We start from the raw sequence: 14862 nt of genomic DNA, 5'->3' as shown, positions 1-14862 counted from the left end.
GTAAAATTTGAATAACTGATAAAGATGCTCTAACACTCTATTTGTTCGGATAACCGGTTGGATTTTTGATTTTTTGGCTATTTTAACTTGAAGTTAAAAAGTTTCGTTTGGGAAGACTTTTGATTTTTTTGACTTTTTTATGAAAAAAATGTAATAATTATAGGTTGAATATAATATTTTATTTTATTAGGTTAAATTTTTTTTTTTTACTATTTTGAACCAAAAAAAAAAAAAAAAAAAAAAACCAACTTTTTTCTTCCCAGACGGAGCCTAATCATCTCGTCGTATTCACAGATTGGTGAACAACATTTGTCTCACCTCTTGCTCCTCCACCACGCCGATCGCCATAGCCGCCGCCGCCTCTATTAGCCTTGCCGGTGGCCGCCGCCGCCACTAGTAGCCTTGCCGGTCGCCGCCGCATCTCCGCTCGCCTATGTGGTACGTGCTTTCTCTTTGCTCTTGACACGTGTGCAGAGTTGAATAAAATTACGGACAGAACCGAACCCTAGACTCACTGGTCGAAATTTTTGTACCGTAAAAGGCGTTAAAAAGATGAGTCTTGTAAAATTTTCCATGTCTGTGTTGAAGGTCAAGAAATTGGCCGTCTCGTGTACTCCGATTTGTCTTTATAATATTCACAGACAAACACTAAGAAGAACCATCAGTACGAAAATGTCGGCCGAGTCATCTTCGTCCCAACTCACTCACGTCATCCATTTGCCGATTCAACGCTCTCAACCCGTCCAGGTCGTCGCTGCCCCTGGTGTCTCCACTTCCGACTTCAGGCAACTCTCTCTCTCTCTCTGAGTATGCATTCATGTTATTTCTTGTAATTAATTCTACGGGTCCTGTAAACAATTTCGATCTATTTTGGTTCTGCTAGTTTTAATTTTCACAATTTAAATTTTACATTTTTAATTATGTTACAAAGTGATTCTCTGTAATTTGTGTTCAAATTTTGAACAGAAAAAAACCACATGACCAAAGAGGAATTAAAAAAATATATAATGAATAAATTACACTAATGATCCTATCAAAAAAACAGAAAATTTTAAATTTTACTTTGGTCCCCTAATTTCATACTGTGTGGGTGATTTTCCGACCACACTGCCCGCTTAGTAACCAGCTGGAGAGCACTGGCAGAATAGATGGCACCTGACTGACCTGTAACAGAAATATAAGAATCCCGCGGTGGTTTCGACCACCCGGGGGCACTCCGACGATCAAGTCAGTATATCTCTCAAAGATAAATCAAGTACTAAACTCACAAGCTTGAGTATCAAAAGCATACCTTAGACCCATGGGGGTGCCTCTCTTTTATAGCCAATACAATCCTAGCCCCAATAGGAGCCTGGCCCTAATGGACTTAGGATTACTGCTAATCTGGGACTCCCAGTGGGATTAGGATAAACTCTCTAAGAGTCTTATCTTTACCCAAACGGAAGTCTTCTTCTAATCTAGGACTCTTGTCCATATCCAAGTTGAGTTCCCTCTTCATTCTAGGACTCTTGTCCCTTATCCGTTTATCTCGGATTCCGATATCTTCGGAGGCAACCTCGGCCTAGCCGAGATCACCTCGGCGTCACGACCAGGACACGTGGCACCTCGGCTGACACATCGGCGTCACCTTGCCACGTGTTGGTACTCAGAAAATATATCCCCACAACTGCCCCCTAGGTTCTATTACCTCGGCATTCTGAGGTGATGGAACCTACACTGTTCGTTCATCTGTGCCCCTCTATCTGAGATCAAACTTGCCGACCTCAAAGTTCCCTGGACTTCGCTGTCCACTGGTGTCAAGAATCAAGTTTCATGCTTTCCAAACTGCTTGAAATCGCACCTCCTAGCCGAGATTCTGGTTCCTTTAATTCGTAAACTCCAAGAGCTTTGCAACTGCTCCACTCACACTCTCTGGTGAGTTCCCGATTTCCAGTCACCTATTTGACTCCGGCGATTTTCATATCGGCGTTCACTTCACTTTGTAGGTTCATAAACTCTTACTTTTTTATTAAGCTCAATCTTTCATAACTCTTCTGATTTACTTTGAATCTGTTTATTTGCCCTCTGTTGTCTTCTATTTTTGTCTGTTTTCAAGTTTTTGATTTCTTATTGCAAAAATGCCTGGAACTGTTCTTTGTCATATCCGCTTTCTGTTGTTAGTATCATGTCTGGGTCATTACTTTCTTGTTCTTCACGTACTTACTTAGTGCCTGTGCACTTGGCTTATTCTTGAACTTTGTCGTCTTGTTGACTATTTTTCTCTTTTTTTCATTTAATTCTCTGGGTTTTTTTTTTTCCTTTCTAGCTCTTTTGCTTAAATCCGTCATTTGTTCCAAGCTTTCAAGCTTCTGCAACTATCTTCGTTTTTCTCCTCCGGTAAAGCTTTACGTCATTCTGTCATTGTCGTCAGACTTTGGCAATTCTCATTTCGACTTCCCTCTTTCTGGTAAGCCACTGTTCCTCCTGGTTTTATTTCTTGTTGCTTACCAAGAAGCTCTGCTTCATTGTTAATCACCATTGCTTGTTTTACCCGTTATTTCCAAATCATCTTCTTGGCTACACACTGTTCACATATCTGTTGATTTCTGTCACTGTTCTTGGCTTGACACACCTGTGCAATCCTTTTGTCTTAATTTCCTGATAGCTTCATCACCATTTTTTATTTACGAATTACATTCTTGTTTCTGTTTTCTGTGTCTTTTCCCAGATTTTTTGCTTTCAATCCTTGCTTTCAAAACTTCGAGATGCCAATCGCCAAGAAAAGCTTTGATCAAACTCTTCAGGAGGTTGATGCTGAGCTCGTGGCTGAGAAGGCTGCTGAGAAGTTCTTTCCAACTGTCTTCTGGGGGTGAGACATAACCTACCGCTGATGCCGAGTAGTTTGCTTCCTTCTTAAAATTGATGCCGAGGTAGCGGTAGAGAAGCTCCTCCAACTGACTGCCGAGGCTGAACCATTTTCGTCCGTCGAAGTAGATTAGTCCGACGTTCTTGCTTTCAGTCCCTAGTTTTTTAAGGTCTTCATTTTTGTACTTGCCAACTTTCTCAGCTCTTAACAAGCTAGTTGGTCATCTCGGTTGATCATATCTTGGAAACGTCTTTCAGTGTTATCTCGGCTATACCAAACTTGTAAATTGCTACAAATTTCAACAAGTGGTAGACTTCATAATCTTCGGTTAACTCATTTTGTAATTTGCTCAAAAATTTCAACAAGTGTTAACATTCCTTGCTCCTTAATTATCATTCCTTCCCCCTACACCTTCTCCCTGGCCCCTAATGTGAACGCAAGTTGTACTTAGGATCACATTAGGGAAGTGGGCTTCATGCTGTAGTCACAGACCTGATGTGTTCTTCCTTCGCCGATGTACTAAAACTTCTGGTATTTAATTCACCCCCTTTAGACCCTCTTTCTCTTGGCCTTTGCAAACTATCATCGCTATTTCTTGAAGCATTTATTCCTTTTCACAATTCTGGTCACCACTTCTGGCGTGCATTTAGTGGTTCTAATCAAAACGACGTTTGACTCTGGAGAATCTTTTGCCGACATTTAACTTTGTGCACTCTTTAGCTTGTAAATTCTCTCAGAATTTCAACAAGTGTTAAACATCATTTCGGTTTAACTTCGGTTAAGTATCATCTCAGTTTAACTTCAGTTAAACATCACCTCAGTTTAACTTCGGTTAAACATCATCTCGGCTTAACTTCGGTTAAGCATCATCTCAGTTTTTGAAGTTTTTCTTTTTTTTTGTCGCTTGTACTCTTGTACCTTTTTGTTCTTTAGATAATGTAAGCTCTGCATATGGCCGATGTGCCTCCTTGTTCTTCAATGTCTAATTCAACTTTCCTTCTCTGAATGAAGCGCTCTTCGTCGCCCTCCCGGACGAGGATTTTCTTCAATGTCTCTTCACTCTTTTTGGCTGGCTCCTTGTCGACATCATCTAGGACCTCCATGTCCTCGTCTTCAATCTCTGCCTTCCCTGGTTCCCGAATGTTGCAGGTAGTTTTCATTGCTGCCATGGAGCAATTCTTCGCCTGCAGTTGATCCTCTCTGACTCTTTCAATCCCATGTTCTGTGGAGAATCGCAATAGTTGATGCAACGTTGAGGAAACTGCCCCCGTTGCATGCAACCATCGCCTTCCCAAGATGATGTTATAAGGTGAAGGTGTGTCAATCACGACGAATTCTGTTTTGATCTTCTTCTAACTGCTCTTGCAAGATTCTATACTTAGAATATTGTGCATGCCTTTCATACTTTGCCTCCTTTGTGCAATCTTCTCGGGGTTACATACCTCGGGTATAATAGCTACAAAACTTTTACTTCGGCAAGATACTGACCTGCAAACTTTTCATAAATTCTAACAAGTGTGAAACATATACTACTCAATGTTAACTTTGCAAACTTTTTCTCAAGTTTCAACAAGTGTTTAAACGGTGATCTCGGTCTAGCCTACTTGTAAATTGCTACAAATTTCAACAAGGATTAACATAACAAGTGTTAAACAATAATCTATTTGTAAATTGCTACGAATTTCAACAAGTGTTTAAACAATATACTTAGCTTTTACCTCAACCTGTAAATTGCTGCAAATTTCAACAGATGATCACATGTCGGCTTAACATTATCTTGTAAATTGCTACAAATTTCAACAAGTGTTAAGCATCTTCTCTGGTTTAACCAACCTGTAGATTGCTACAAGTGTGCAGACTATAACCTCGGCTTCACTTCGACTTGTAAATTGCTACAAATTTCAACAAGTGAAGAGAAACAGTAATCTCGGCTTAACTCCAACTTGTAAATTGCTACAAATTTCAACAAGTGAAGATAAGGAATCAGCTTAACTCCAACTTGTAAATTGCTACAAATTTCAACAAGTGAAGATAAGGAATCAGCTTAATTCCAACTTGTAAATTGCTACAAATTTCAACAAGTGAATTAAGGAATAATCTCGGCTTAATTTCAATTAAGCATCATCTCGGCTTAACTTCGGTTAAGCATCGTCTCGACTTAACTTCGGTTAAACATCATCTTCGGCTTAACTTCGGTTAAGCATTATCTCGGCTTAACTTCGGTTAAGCATCGTCTCGGTTTAACTTCGGTTAAACATCATCTGGGCTTAACTTCGGTTAAGCATTATCTCGGCTTAACTTCAGTTAAGTATCATATCGGCTTAACTTCGGCTAAGCATCATATTGGTTTAACCAACTTGTAAATTGTTACAAATTTCAACAAGTGGTAACCGCATTCTTCTTCTCTTTGCCCCCAATGTGAACTTAAAATCCACTTGGGTTCTCATCATGTAGCTTCGACCTTGTCGCCGAGGTTGAATTCAATCCGAGGTTGTCGGCCTTGGTTTCTCTATTGATCTTACTTGGCTCCAACCTGAGTTTGATTTTCGGCCTCGCATCGGCGAGCCGTTTCTCTTTTCTTGTTCCGATGTCTTTGTTCCTGGCATGTCTTCCTCGGCCCTAGCATACTTCTCAATTCTGGCCAACTTTAGTCTGATCTTGTGTGTTTCCTTTTTATCTTCTGGGATTTGAGATCTGCTCATTGTGCTCTTCTCTTCTCGGACTCAGGTCCTGAGATCTTATCTTCTGGAATCTTGGATCTACTCACTCAGGTTGAGCTCTTCTTTTCTCGGACCTACTCATCTAGGCCGAGATCATGTCTTCTGGGATCTGGGATCCGGGATTTGCTCACTCAGGTTGAACTCTTCTATACTTGAATGTTATCTTCTTGGGAGCGCTCATGCCCCCTGTCTTTGCATCCCTTCTAGAAGGGTCTTCGTTCCTCCGCAGGTATCTATCCTTTCATACCTGGAGGTCGTCTTCGTTGCTTCGATCTGTTGTCTTTGGTGCGTCACCTTCCTGGCCGGCTTCTTTCACTCCGTGACTCTGGTCACGAGTGTCTGTGTTGCTATTGTCCCCTTCAACGTCGAGATCAATAGGTCTTCCACTCCCAGCAGGAGCGTAGTCTCTAATCTAGTCATTCTGTTCGTCATTGGCCATCTATTCTTCTTTCTTTCCCACAGACGGCGCCAAATTGTGTGGGTGATTTTCCGACCACACTGTCCGCTTAGTAACCAGCTGGAGAGCACTGGCAGAATAGATGGCACCTGACTGACCTGTAACAGAAATATAAGAATCCCGCGGTGGTTTCGACCACCCGGGGGCACTCCGACGATCAAGTCAGTATATCTCTCAAAGATAAATCAAGTACTAAACTCACAAGCTTGAGTATCAAAAGCATACCTTAGACCCATGGGGGTGCCTCTCTTTTATAGCCAATACAATCCTAGCCCCAATAGGAGCCTGGCCCTAATGGACTTAGGATTACTGCTAATCTGGGACTCCCAGTGGGATTAGGATAAACTCTTTAAGAGTCTTATCTTTACCCAAACAGAAGTCTTCTTCCAATCTAGGACTCTTGTCCATATCCAAGTTGAGTTCCCTCTTCATTCTAGGACTCTTGTCCCTTATCCGCTTATCTCGGATTCCGATATCTTCGGAGGCAACCTCGGCCTAGCCGAGATCACCTCGGCGTCACGACCAGGACACGTGGCACCTCGGCTGACACATCGGCGTCACCTTGCCGCGTGTTGGTACTCAGAAAATATATCCCCACACATACGTAGTCTTTTTTTCTTTTTCTTTTTTTGTTCAAAATATTAAGGACACATGACGGAAGATAACATTGTAACAAAATTAAAAATATAGGCTTTAAATTGTTCAAATATTCTTCGCGTAGACTACAATAGTAAAGTGGTAATTATCTCTTTACATCTCTTTTTTTTTTTAAAAAAAATTTTTACACTCGTCAAGAAGAGAGGAAGAAGAAAAGGGTGATGGAGAACAAATTAGTTTTTTTTATGTTTGGCTATTGTAGTTTGACTCTCTAAATGTGGATAGCCAAATGGTTAGCCCAATGGCTTGCATGTTGGAGAGGCAAAATGGAGGGGAGGCTTGCTAAAATGTCTAAAGGTGTGCATTTGGCTAGCTTGTTGGAGATGCCCTAATAAAATGATCCAAGCTAGTCTTGTTGATGAGGATCAAGAAAGTGGAGGCATGAAGACCTATTTTAGGTGCAAGAGGTGTCAACCTTAGTAGCAGGAATCGTTGGAAGGAGAGACGATTCTAGTCTAGAATCGCAATTCAGCGATTCGTAGCAAGATTCATGAGAGAATCGCGTTGCCATTGGCATAGAATCGCCGATCTAACTGGATGGTAGTGATGGCGAGAGAGAGAGAGAGAGAGAGAGAGAGAGACCAGGCTGCGAAGAAGCAGTAGCTACTAGGGTTGGGAATTATAAACATGAGAGTTGGGCTTGGGATTTTTTTTTAGACCCATACAAACATTTGTTTGGGCTTGTGAGCTGTTTTATTTAGTGTTTGGATTACTAGATGATTTGCATCATAAACATGAGAGTTGGGCTTGGGATTCTTCTTCTCTTCCTCTCCCACTCTCTTCTTTTATTTTATTTTTGTAAGAAAATAAATAAAACAAGGGTAAATTACACTGACCTCCCCTGCTGAGGTTTACCTTAATTACAGGAACCTCTCCTGCAGTTTCAAAAATTATACATACCTCACTGACTTTTGAAACTAATATACAAATACCCCCTTCTGTTACCCACCCGTACAAATTCAAACAGATTTGGCTAATGTCATCCAAAATTATTGTTCAAATTCCAATATTGCCCTTACCTCCCCCATACATATATATATGCCCATATATATATACCCATATATATAAAAAAAAACATACATATCTTATATATATATATATATATATATATGTATATATCACTGTACTCTCTCTCTTTCTTTCCTCTCTCTCTCTGTGCTCTACCTCTCTCTCCCTGTCGTCCTCCGTTGCCTCGACGCCTCCCCTTCCAAAACCTTGGCCCAATGCCGCCGCCGCCACCACCATACCGAACTCCTCTCTTTTTCAGCTCATCCATCTCCGCCACCGCCACCACCACCACCACCAAAAACCCTAGATCTAAGGAGCTTGGTGTCGCAGTGGTTGCGATTGATCGCAAGGGTTGCAGTGATGGTGAATCGCGATCACGATCACGATCATGGCAATTGCGACGGTTGCAGAAAGAGTGAGAGAGAAACAGAGAGATCGCAGTGGTGGTTAAGTGCGATGATGGCAATGCGATGAGGAGCAGATGCGAGGCTCAAGGAGGCGAGAGGTCGGCAGAGTTCTCGACTGGATTACAAACAGATCTCATGTCAACTAGAACTTCAATCTCGATTTGTTATAGTCTTGAATCTTTGCACTTGATTTGACTTGGGTTGGACATGTTCTTGCCAAGCACAGAACAATTGTGATTGAGTAAACACAGAGAGAGAAAGAGAGAGCCATTGATTCGATCATCGGCGGAGGCGACGAAATAACAGTGAGATGCATTCTCTCAATCAAAACCACACTCGGAGACGAGCTCGAATTATTTATGTATGCACTGCCAATTTGGGAAGGGAGTGTGTTTGATCGGGTTATTTGTGTTTAATTGAGAGTGTGTGTGTCGAATTATCTGTGTTTGATCAATTGTCGAAATAACAGTGTATGTCTTGAACGCTTGATTCCTTGCCTAAACCCTTGAATCACTTTACATGTGTGTGTTTGATCGGGTTATTGTTGGTTTGGGTTTTGAGTTTTGGGTTTTTGATTAGAGAGGTTTGGGAAGAGAGTGTAAGGAAGACAATGGCAGAAATGGGTAGTAGAGGGAGGAAGATGCTGATAATACAGAGTAGGTTAGGTCTTTGAGGAAGACAATGGGTTGAAAGATATTATGGTCAATTTCACTGTCAAGTTAACGTTGTTAATGTTCTTTTTATATATTAGTTTCAAAAGTAAGAGAGGTCAGCGTAAGTTTTGAAACTACAGGAGAGGTCCCTGTAATTAAGGCAAACCTCATGGGAGATCACTGTAATTTACCCACAAAACAAATGATTTTTAACAAAAATATTTTAAAATAAATAGATAAAAAAATAATATAAATATTTTGGAATAAATGAAAAAAATCTAATAAAAGTATATAATTATAATATTTTAACATATGATTTTTTATAGTACATTTAAAAAAAAAAATAAATTGTAACATATATTTTCATTATCATTAGAGAAAAAAAATATATATAATCTTACAATATATTTTTATATATTATATTATTTAATATACACACAAACGCTCTATACCAACGATTCTTGGAATGTCTACGATTCTCCGATTCCGCTCCCACTCCTGCTTCATGCAACTAAGGTGTCAACATGAAGCCCAATAATTTTAGGAAATTTCGTTTAGGATTGTTTTTAATTTTACTTTGTTTTTTCTCAATTTCCTTATTTGGTTATGGAACATGCATATTGGATTGTGTAAGGAAGATACTCAAGTTTTGATTTTTGAATATTGATTCAGAGAATTTCTGAAACCCTAGTTGCCTTTTTGTCTCTTTGGTCCTACACTAATTTTTTCTTGTTTCTTTTGTAAATATTAGTTATAGAAAAACTGTTGTTAAAGGATGGGCTTCTATTGATCACAACTGTCCATCTTTATGAGAAAATTAGAATTTTTTTCTATGCCTTTGGGTTATGTGAACTGTACATGGTATTGCAGGAATGCCATTGAATCCTCTTTGTTCAAGCAGTGGCTGAAAAACTTACAAACTGAAACTGGGATACTGGCTAATGGGGCTATGCTTTTGAAACAAGTGCTTATTCAGGTATTATTTATTTGCGAGTGTAGTCACAAGCTCACAACCACTAATGTGTGCCGTAAGTTTTTCTAGTAATCCAACGAATTGTTTTTAATGGTTGAGTTGTGCTCTCTTCCTCCATTCTATTGTTTGTTTTTTTAGTAATTGTGTTTTTGTGTTTTGCTGTTGTGTTTTATAATTCTTTGGGCTAGGAACAAGAACAATATTTCACACTAATCCATTGATGACTATAGCCTTAGAAATTATCGGATTTATAATTAGGGTATTAGCTTTCTTAAATTTAAATTATGTATGTCAATTTATCCCAAAAAAAAAAAAAATTAAATTATGCATGTGATTGTAACATCCCATGTTTTCCAAGGAATGTTAATCCACCTATGAGATTGTTGGAAAATTGTAAGAAAATGGAAAGGAAAAAAAGAGAAAGAAAGAAAGAAGAGGTTTCAGATGGGGAAAATGATGGACCATCAAATGAGTGGAGGGATCTATACACAAAGAAGGGTAAGGGAAGTAAGCGTAATACTACGGTGCATGAACCAAGTACTTTGACTTCACAATCCAACTATTTTTCTATACTGGATGAATGCATGGTGAAAGATGGGGTTTATAAAGGGTGAGGCTCTTAGTTGCACGAAATGGGGGCAGTGGCTGGATGGAAGTGCACTGTCATGGTGCACTGCTAGGTTGGGAGCGCCTCCGGGAGAGCTTATGTATTATGTGTATATATAAATGTAACATAATTCAAAAATACAAGAAGATTTTCTTTTTTGTTGGGTTTATTCAAAAACTGATTGGCTTACATATTGAAGCAAGAGTGCTTACTGATGCGTAAGGTGATGTCTGGGAAAGAAATGCCACTAATAATACGTATAACATCCTCCCATTCTTGTTCTTGTACTACTTATCATCTCCACTTATTGGTAACAGGGGGTCGATATGTTTGGCAAGCGTGTTGGCTTTGTTAAGTTCAACGCAGATCTGGTTGATAAGGCAACAGGAAAGAAGGTATGTCATCAGCAGATGGCTTCTTTCTTTGGATTCATTTGATTTATCATCTCAGTGTATTGCATCTGAATTTAGATCATGCACTAGTCTTTTTTTTTTTTTAAATTTAATTATTGCGTTTTCTCTTTCTTTCTTCAACTGAATTAAAGCATGCTTAGGTTCCAGGTATTGTGTTTGCACGAGGGCCAGCAGTAGCTGTGCTAATCCTTTTGGAGTCGGATGGCGAGACTTATGCTGTGCTTACCGAGCAAGTAAGTACTGTGTTTTTGTTTATGAATGTATTTTATTTTATATTCTTAATGAAGTGCTAGAATTCTTAAAACAAGTATAATTGTTAGCTAATGAGTTAGACAGAAATTCTGACATTTATTGTGTTCTGTATTTTTATTTCATGGAGATCTTTATAAGAATGTGTGTGTTTAAGGCTAGGGTACCTGTTGGAAGGCTTATTTTGGAATTACCAGCTGGAATGTTGAATGGTGACAACGGTGATTTTGTGGGTACAGCAGTTAAGGAGGTCTCTCTCTCTCTCTCTCTCTCTCTCTCTCTCTCTCAAACAATAATTCAATCATATATAAATAGCTAGTGCATGAATGTGAGCATCTTGTTGGCTGCACATAGCAATGATGAGTTTAGCATAGGGTTATGCTGTGGCAATAATGTTAATCCAGTTCAATGTCATTATTTTGGGTTGTGCTCTTACTTACTGGAACATTGTTACATGGTGCTTCTTCACTTAAGCCTTTTTATTAGTAGGTCATTGTCTAATAGCTTGCAGAATAAAATTTTCATCCCTTTCTTGTGTTGTTTTTTTATTTTTCACCTTGCTTCATGATTCGTGTGTTACTTTTATGTGGCAGGAATCCTTGTCATTTATAGATTTGGTTTAGTAACATAATTATAATCTTGAAATTTCTTCCTACCTTGTTTTATTTGGGTGTTATCTAGTATCTTCTTTGAGTGTTTTTTTTTTTAAATTTTTTTTTAATGGCTTTATCTTTTTTGTTTTTGTTTTTTTTAATCATTATTAACAAGTTCATAGAAAAATTAGTGGTGTTTGACCCTATGATTCATGGGTCATATCAAGAGGAATTGGGTGGTCCATACAAGTTAGGAATCCACGACATTTAACAACAATTTCTGGCTTCATTTGCTTGAAAGTTTGTGCAAAAGAATTGTTGTATGGCCATAATTTTTTTCATTGTTTGATTACTTTTTATGCACTTTTTCTTAGATACCATTTTGGTTGATTGTAAGTGGTTGATACATTTTGATATTATCATCAAGAACAACTCTGTCATTCTTTGGCATAAGAACCTAGTTAAAATGCACAGATAATTCTGTGCCAATAATATGTCCAAATACACATTGAACCATTTGTTTGCTTATAGGATCTGAGATCTCCTACCTGACACCCAGTGTCCTAGCTGGTGTAGACTTTGGCATTCATCTCTGTTTCAGCATATTAATGCATCCTTAGTTATTTATATATAGAATTTTATCTCTCAAGTGTCTCAAATGAAACTGATAATCTTGACTTCAAAGAGATGGGACTCTCTCTCTCTCTCTCTCTCTCTCTCTCTCTCCAAATAAAAATGGATGATTATAACAAAGGATGAGTTTTCAGAACACCTTAAGGAGGGCAGGTGTTGAGTTGAATGGTGATTCAAATAGATAGATATTACAATTGATGGGTTTGCAATGAACATGTATGATTTTCATAGACATTACACATCATATGTATTACCGGATGTGTTAGTAAGTTGGTAATGTCCTTGTGTTATTGCTGAGGCTCCTTTTTGCTACATGCATGATTATCCAATGGTTACTATTTTATATGTAGTCATCTATTTATGCTAATCTTGTTCTGTACTTGAAACTTGAAGCCACTCAAGGTTAGCTGCAGTATGTGCATTTGATTGAAACCCTAGCGCTCAAACTATTCCATGTGAAATGTCTGCTATATGCAATTTTCCTGAATGTGTATATTCTGGTGATTGTGTTCACTAGTTGCATTTTCAAATACTTATTATCATTTTACTTTCCTATCAGAATAGACTTGCAGTCTTTAAGGTTATATAGAAGAACCAGAGAGTCAGTGAAGTTTTAAATTATGATTTCAATCAGATGAATATGACAGGTTGAGGAGGAGACTGGTATTCGCTTGAATCTAGAAGATGTGGTTGACCTCACAGCCTTTCTAGATCCATCAACTGGCTGCAGAGTTTTTCCTTCTCCAGTATGTAGTTTCACATTCTTGTTTTTCTTTTCAACGGATGTTTTTAAGATTTGAGAATTGTTTGGTGCCAGGAGCAATTAGTGTTTTAGTAACTTGGATTTTGAACTCTTAATTGCCATTACAGTTTTATAATTGTTACAGTAAAAACCATAATTTAAAAAAAAAATTATTAAACATTGTTATATTCCTAGAGATACATTTCTCATGCTGAGAGTCCAGAAAACCATCATGACTGAGGACGGTTAAGCTCTATCTAGAGCCATTTCATTCCATAAATGTTGGTGGTTGTCTAATTACCTCCAGCTTCAAACCAAAGCATATACAAAGAATCATCATCATCATTAAACACCTGTTATATGCATCACATGGGCCCGTGGGCTTGTAAATTAGAACCCCAAACTTTCTGAATTTTGTACAATTCAGTATAACCCATCCATGGTTAGTAAATACTTTTGTTTTCTCAACAACACTATGTAAAATACTGGGAATAGCCCCCAATTTGCCACTACTCAATTTTCCTCGTAAAGAAACTTATAGGCTGCATTTGGATTATGGATTTGAGTAGGGATTCATAGAAGGACAGGACAAGTGAAAGGAGAAATGACAAAATTAGAAGCTAAAACTGTCACTTTCCCTGCGCTAAAAATTTACTCTTTTGGAACAAAAGTGTATCATATTTTGAAACATGCATTCTAAAATGTAAATCACTAGGGTATTAATATTTTCTAGTAACACTGCCCCTGGTAGTGGTGGGTGTTAAAAGGTGGCAATTGGTGTGGTGAACAATACGGATTACCAAAGGTCCAAAGGATGATAATTATAAATATGAAATTCAGACTTTTTTCTTTCACTTTAATTCTGGTGTTTTTTATTAGCTACATATGATATGACCATTTAGCTCAGTTGAGCATGGTATATATTTCTGAAGAATTTGTGTCTCATTATTTAGTGCACTTCAGAATCCCGTGTTGTACCTTGTTCCTCTCTGTGGAGTTCTATGAAAGAATACAAAAAACCATTCAACTCTACCAAATTTTCTTGCCAGAATAATATTCTCATTATTATTAGTCCAGTAAAAGTAATTTGTTGTTTTTTGGCCATTGTTAGGGAGGGTGTGATGAAGAAATTAGCCTGTTTCTATACAGGAGACGTGTGGGTAAAGAAATTATCACTCAGCTGCAAGGTAAAGAAACTGGTCTTCGTGAACAAGGTGAGTTGATCAAGGTGCATATAGTTGCTTATGAGAAACTCTGGCGTGCAACAGCCGATGCGAAAGCTCTGACGGCCATTGCCCTGTATGAAATGGCCAAGAGAGAAGGGCTGCTACCTCCTCCGAGGAGCTCACCTGCCAACTCTTGACACTGTTAACCTTTTACATTGTAAATTTAATTTAGGTTCTAGTTTGTGTCATCAACTAATTGGGCCTTTTGGATCCTAGATTGCTCGTAACATTGCTCTGGTGTTTGGAGATTATTGACTCAAAACATTACTTGTATGCCCAAATAGAGAGTAGGTACTTTGTTTCCCCTAAAATTGATGATGGATACGTAAATACAAATTTGTGGTTTAAACTTTTTCATCATTGGCCTTTTTATTTTATCTATATATATTTGTTTTGAGGTTAGTATGGATGCAATGAGCACTCCAGTATGAAGCTTGATGCGGAGATTTTCTTGTTGCTGCTAACCCTACTTGTTATGACCACCATTTTTACTGGGCATCTGTTACTTGTAAAATGAACTAGGGCCTGGAGTTGGGGAGTGATCTATTACCCAATTAGCTTTTGTGGATTTTCTTTTATTGAAAATGACTCTTCTTTTATCACTCTTTGTCGGATCAGAAAATTAGCAGGGTACCGTGCCATACCTGAACAGATTGAAAAATTAAAAGTAAAAATAAAA

General features: G+C 38.4%; 1 protein-coding gene across 2 annotated transcripts; it reads left to right on the top strand.

Moving 5' to 3' along the window:
• Positions 1 to 246: 246 nt before the first annotated feature.
• On the top strand, positions 247 to 14540 carry LOC114274461 (nudix hydrolase 14, chloroplastic). Of its 2 annotated transcripts, XM_028216384.2 has the most exons (8): positions 247 to 438; positions 589 to 785; positions 9618 to 9723; positions 10645 to 10722; positions 10881 to 10973; positions 11147 to 11239; positions 12863 to 12961; positions 14069 to 14540. In XM_028216384.2, exons 2-8 carry the CDS (start codon positions 673 to 675, stop codon positions 14318 to 14320), a joined length of 834 nt encoding a protein of 277 aa, XP_028072185.2. In that variant the 5' UTR covers positions 247 to 438; positions 589 to 672; the 3' UTR covers positions 14321 to 14540. The 2 variants fall into 2 exon arrangements, with proteins under 2 accessions (XP_028072185.2, XP_028072184.2); XM_028216383.2 differs by lacking the exon at positions 247 to 438 and having other exon boundaries at positions 445 to 785.
• Positions 14541 to 14862: the final 322 nt, after the last annotated feature.

Source organism: Camellia sinensis, chromosome 10 (genome assembly GCF_055761805.1).
Source record: "Camellia sinensis isolate YWXY chromosome 10, ASM5576180v1, whole genome shotgun sequence".
Lineage (NCBI taxonomy): Eukaryota > Viridiplantae > Streptophyta > Magnoliopsida > Ericales > Theaceae > Camellia > Camellia sinensis.
This window is presented reverse-complemented; position numbering and strand designations above follow the sequence as displayed.

Bases quoted from the DNA above. Each gene is read 5' to 3' on its own strand.
- LOC114274461 (XM_028216383.2), top strand. From the start codon at position 553: ATGAGTCTTGTAAAATTTTCCATGTCTGTGTTGAAGGTCAAGAAATTG. The intron at 11,240-12,862 runs GTCTCTCTCTCT...TGAATATGACAG, and splicing joins TGGGTACAGCAGTTAAGGAG to GTTGAGGAGGAGACTGGTAT. The intron at 12,962-14,068 runs GTATGTAGTTTC...GGCCATTGTTAG, and splicing joins GCAGAGTTTTTCCTTCTCCA to GGAGGGTGTGATGAAGAAAT.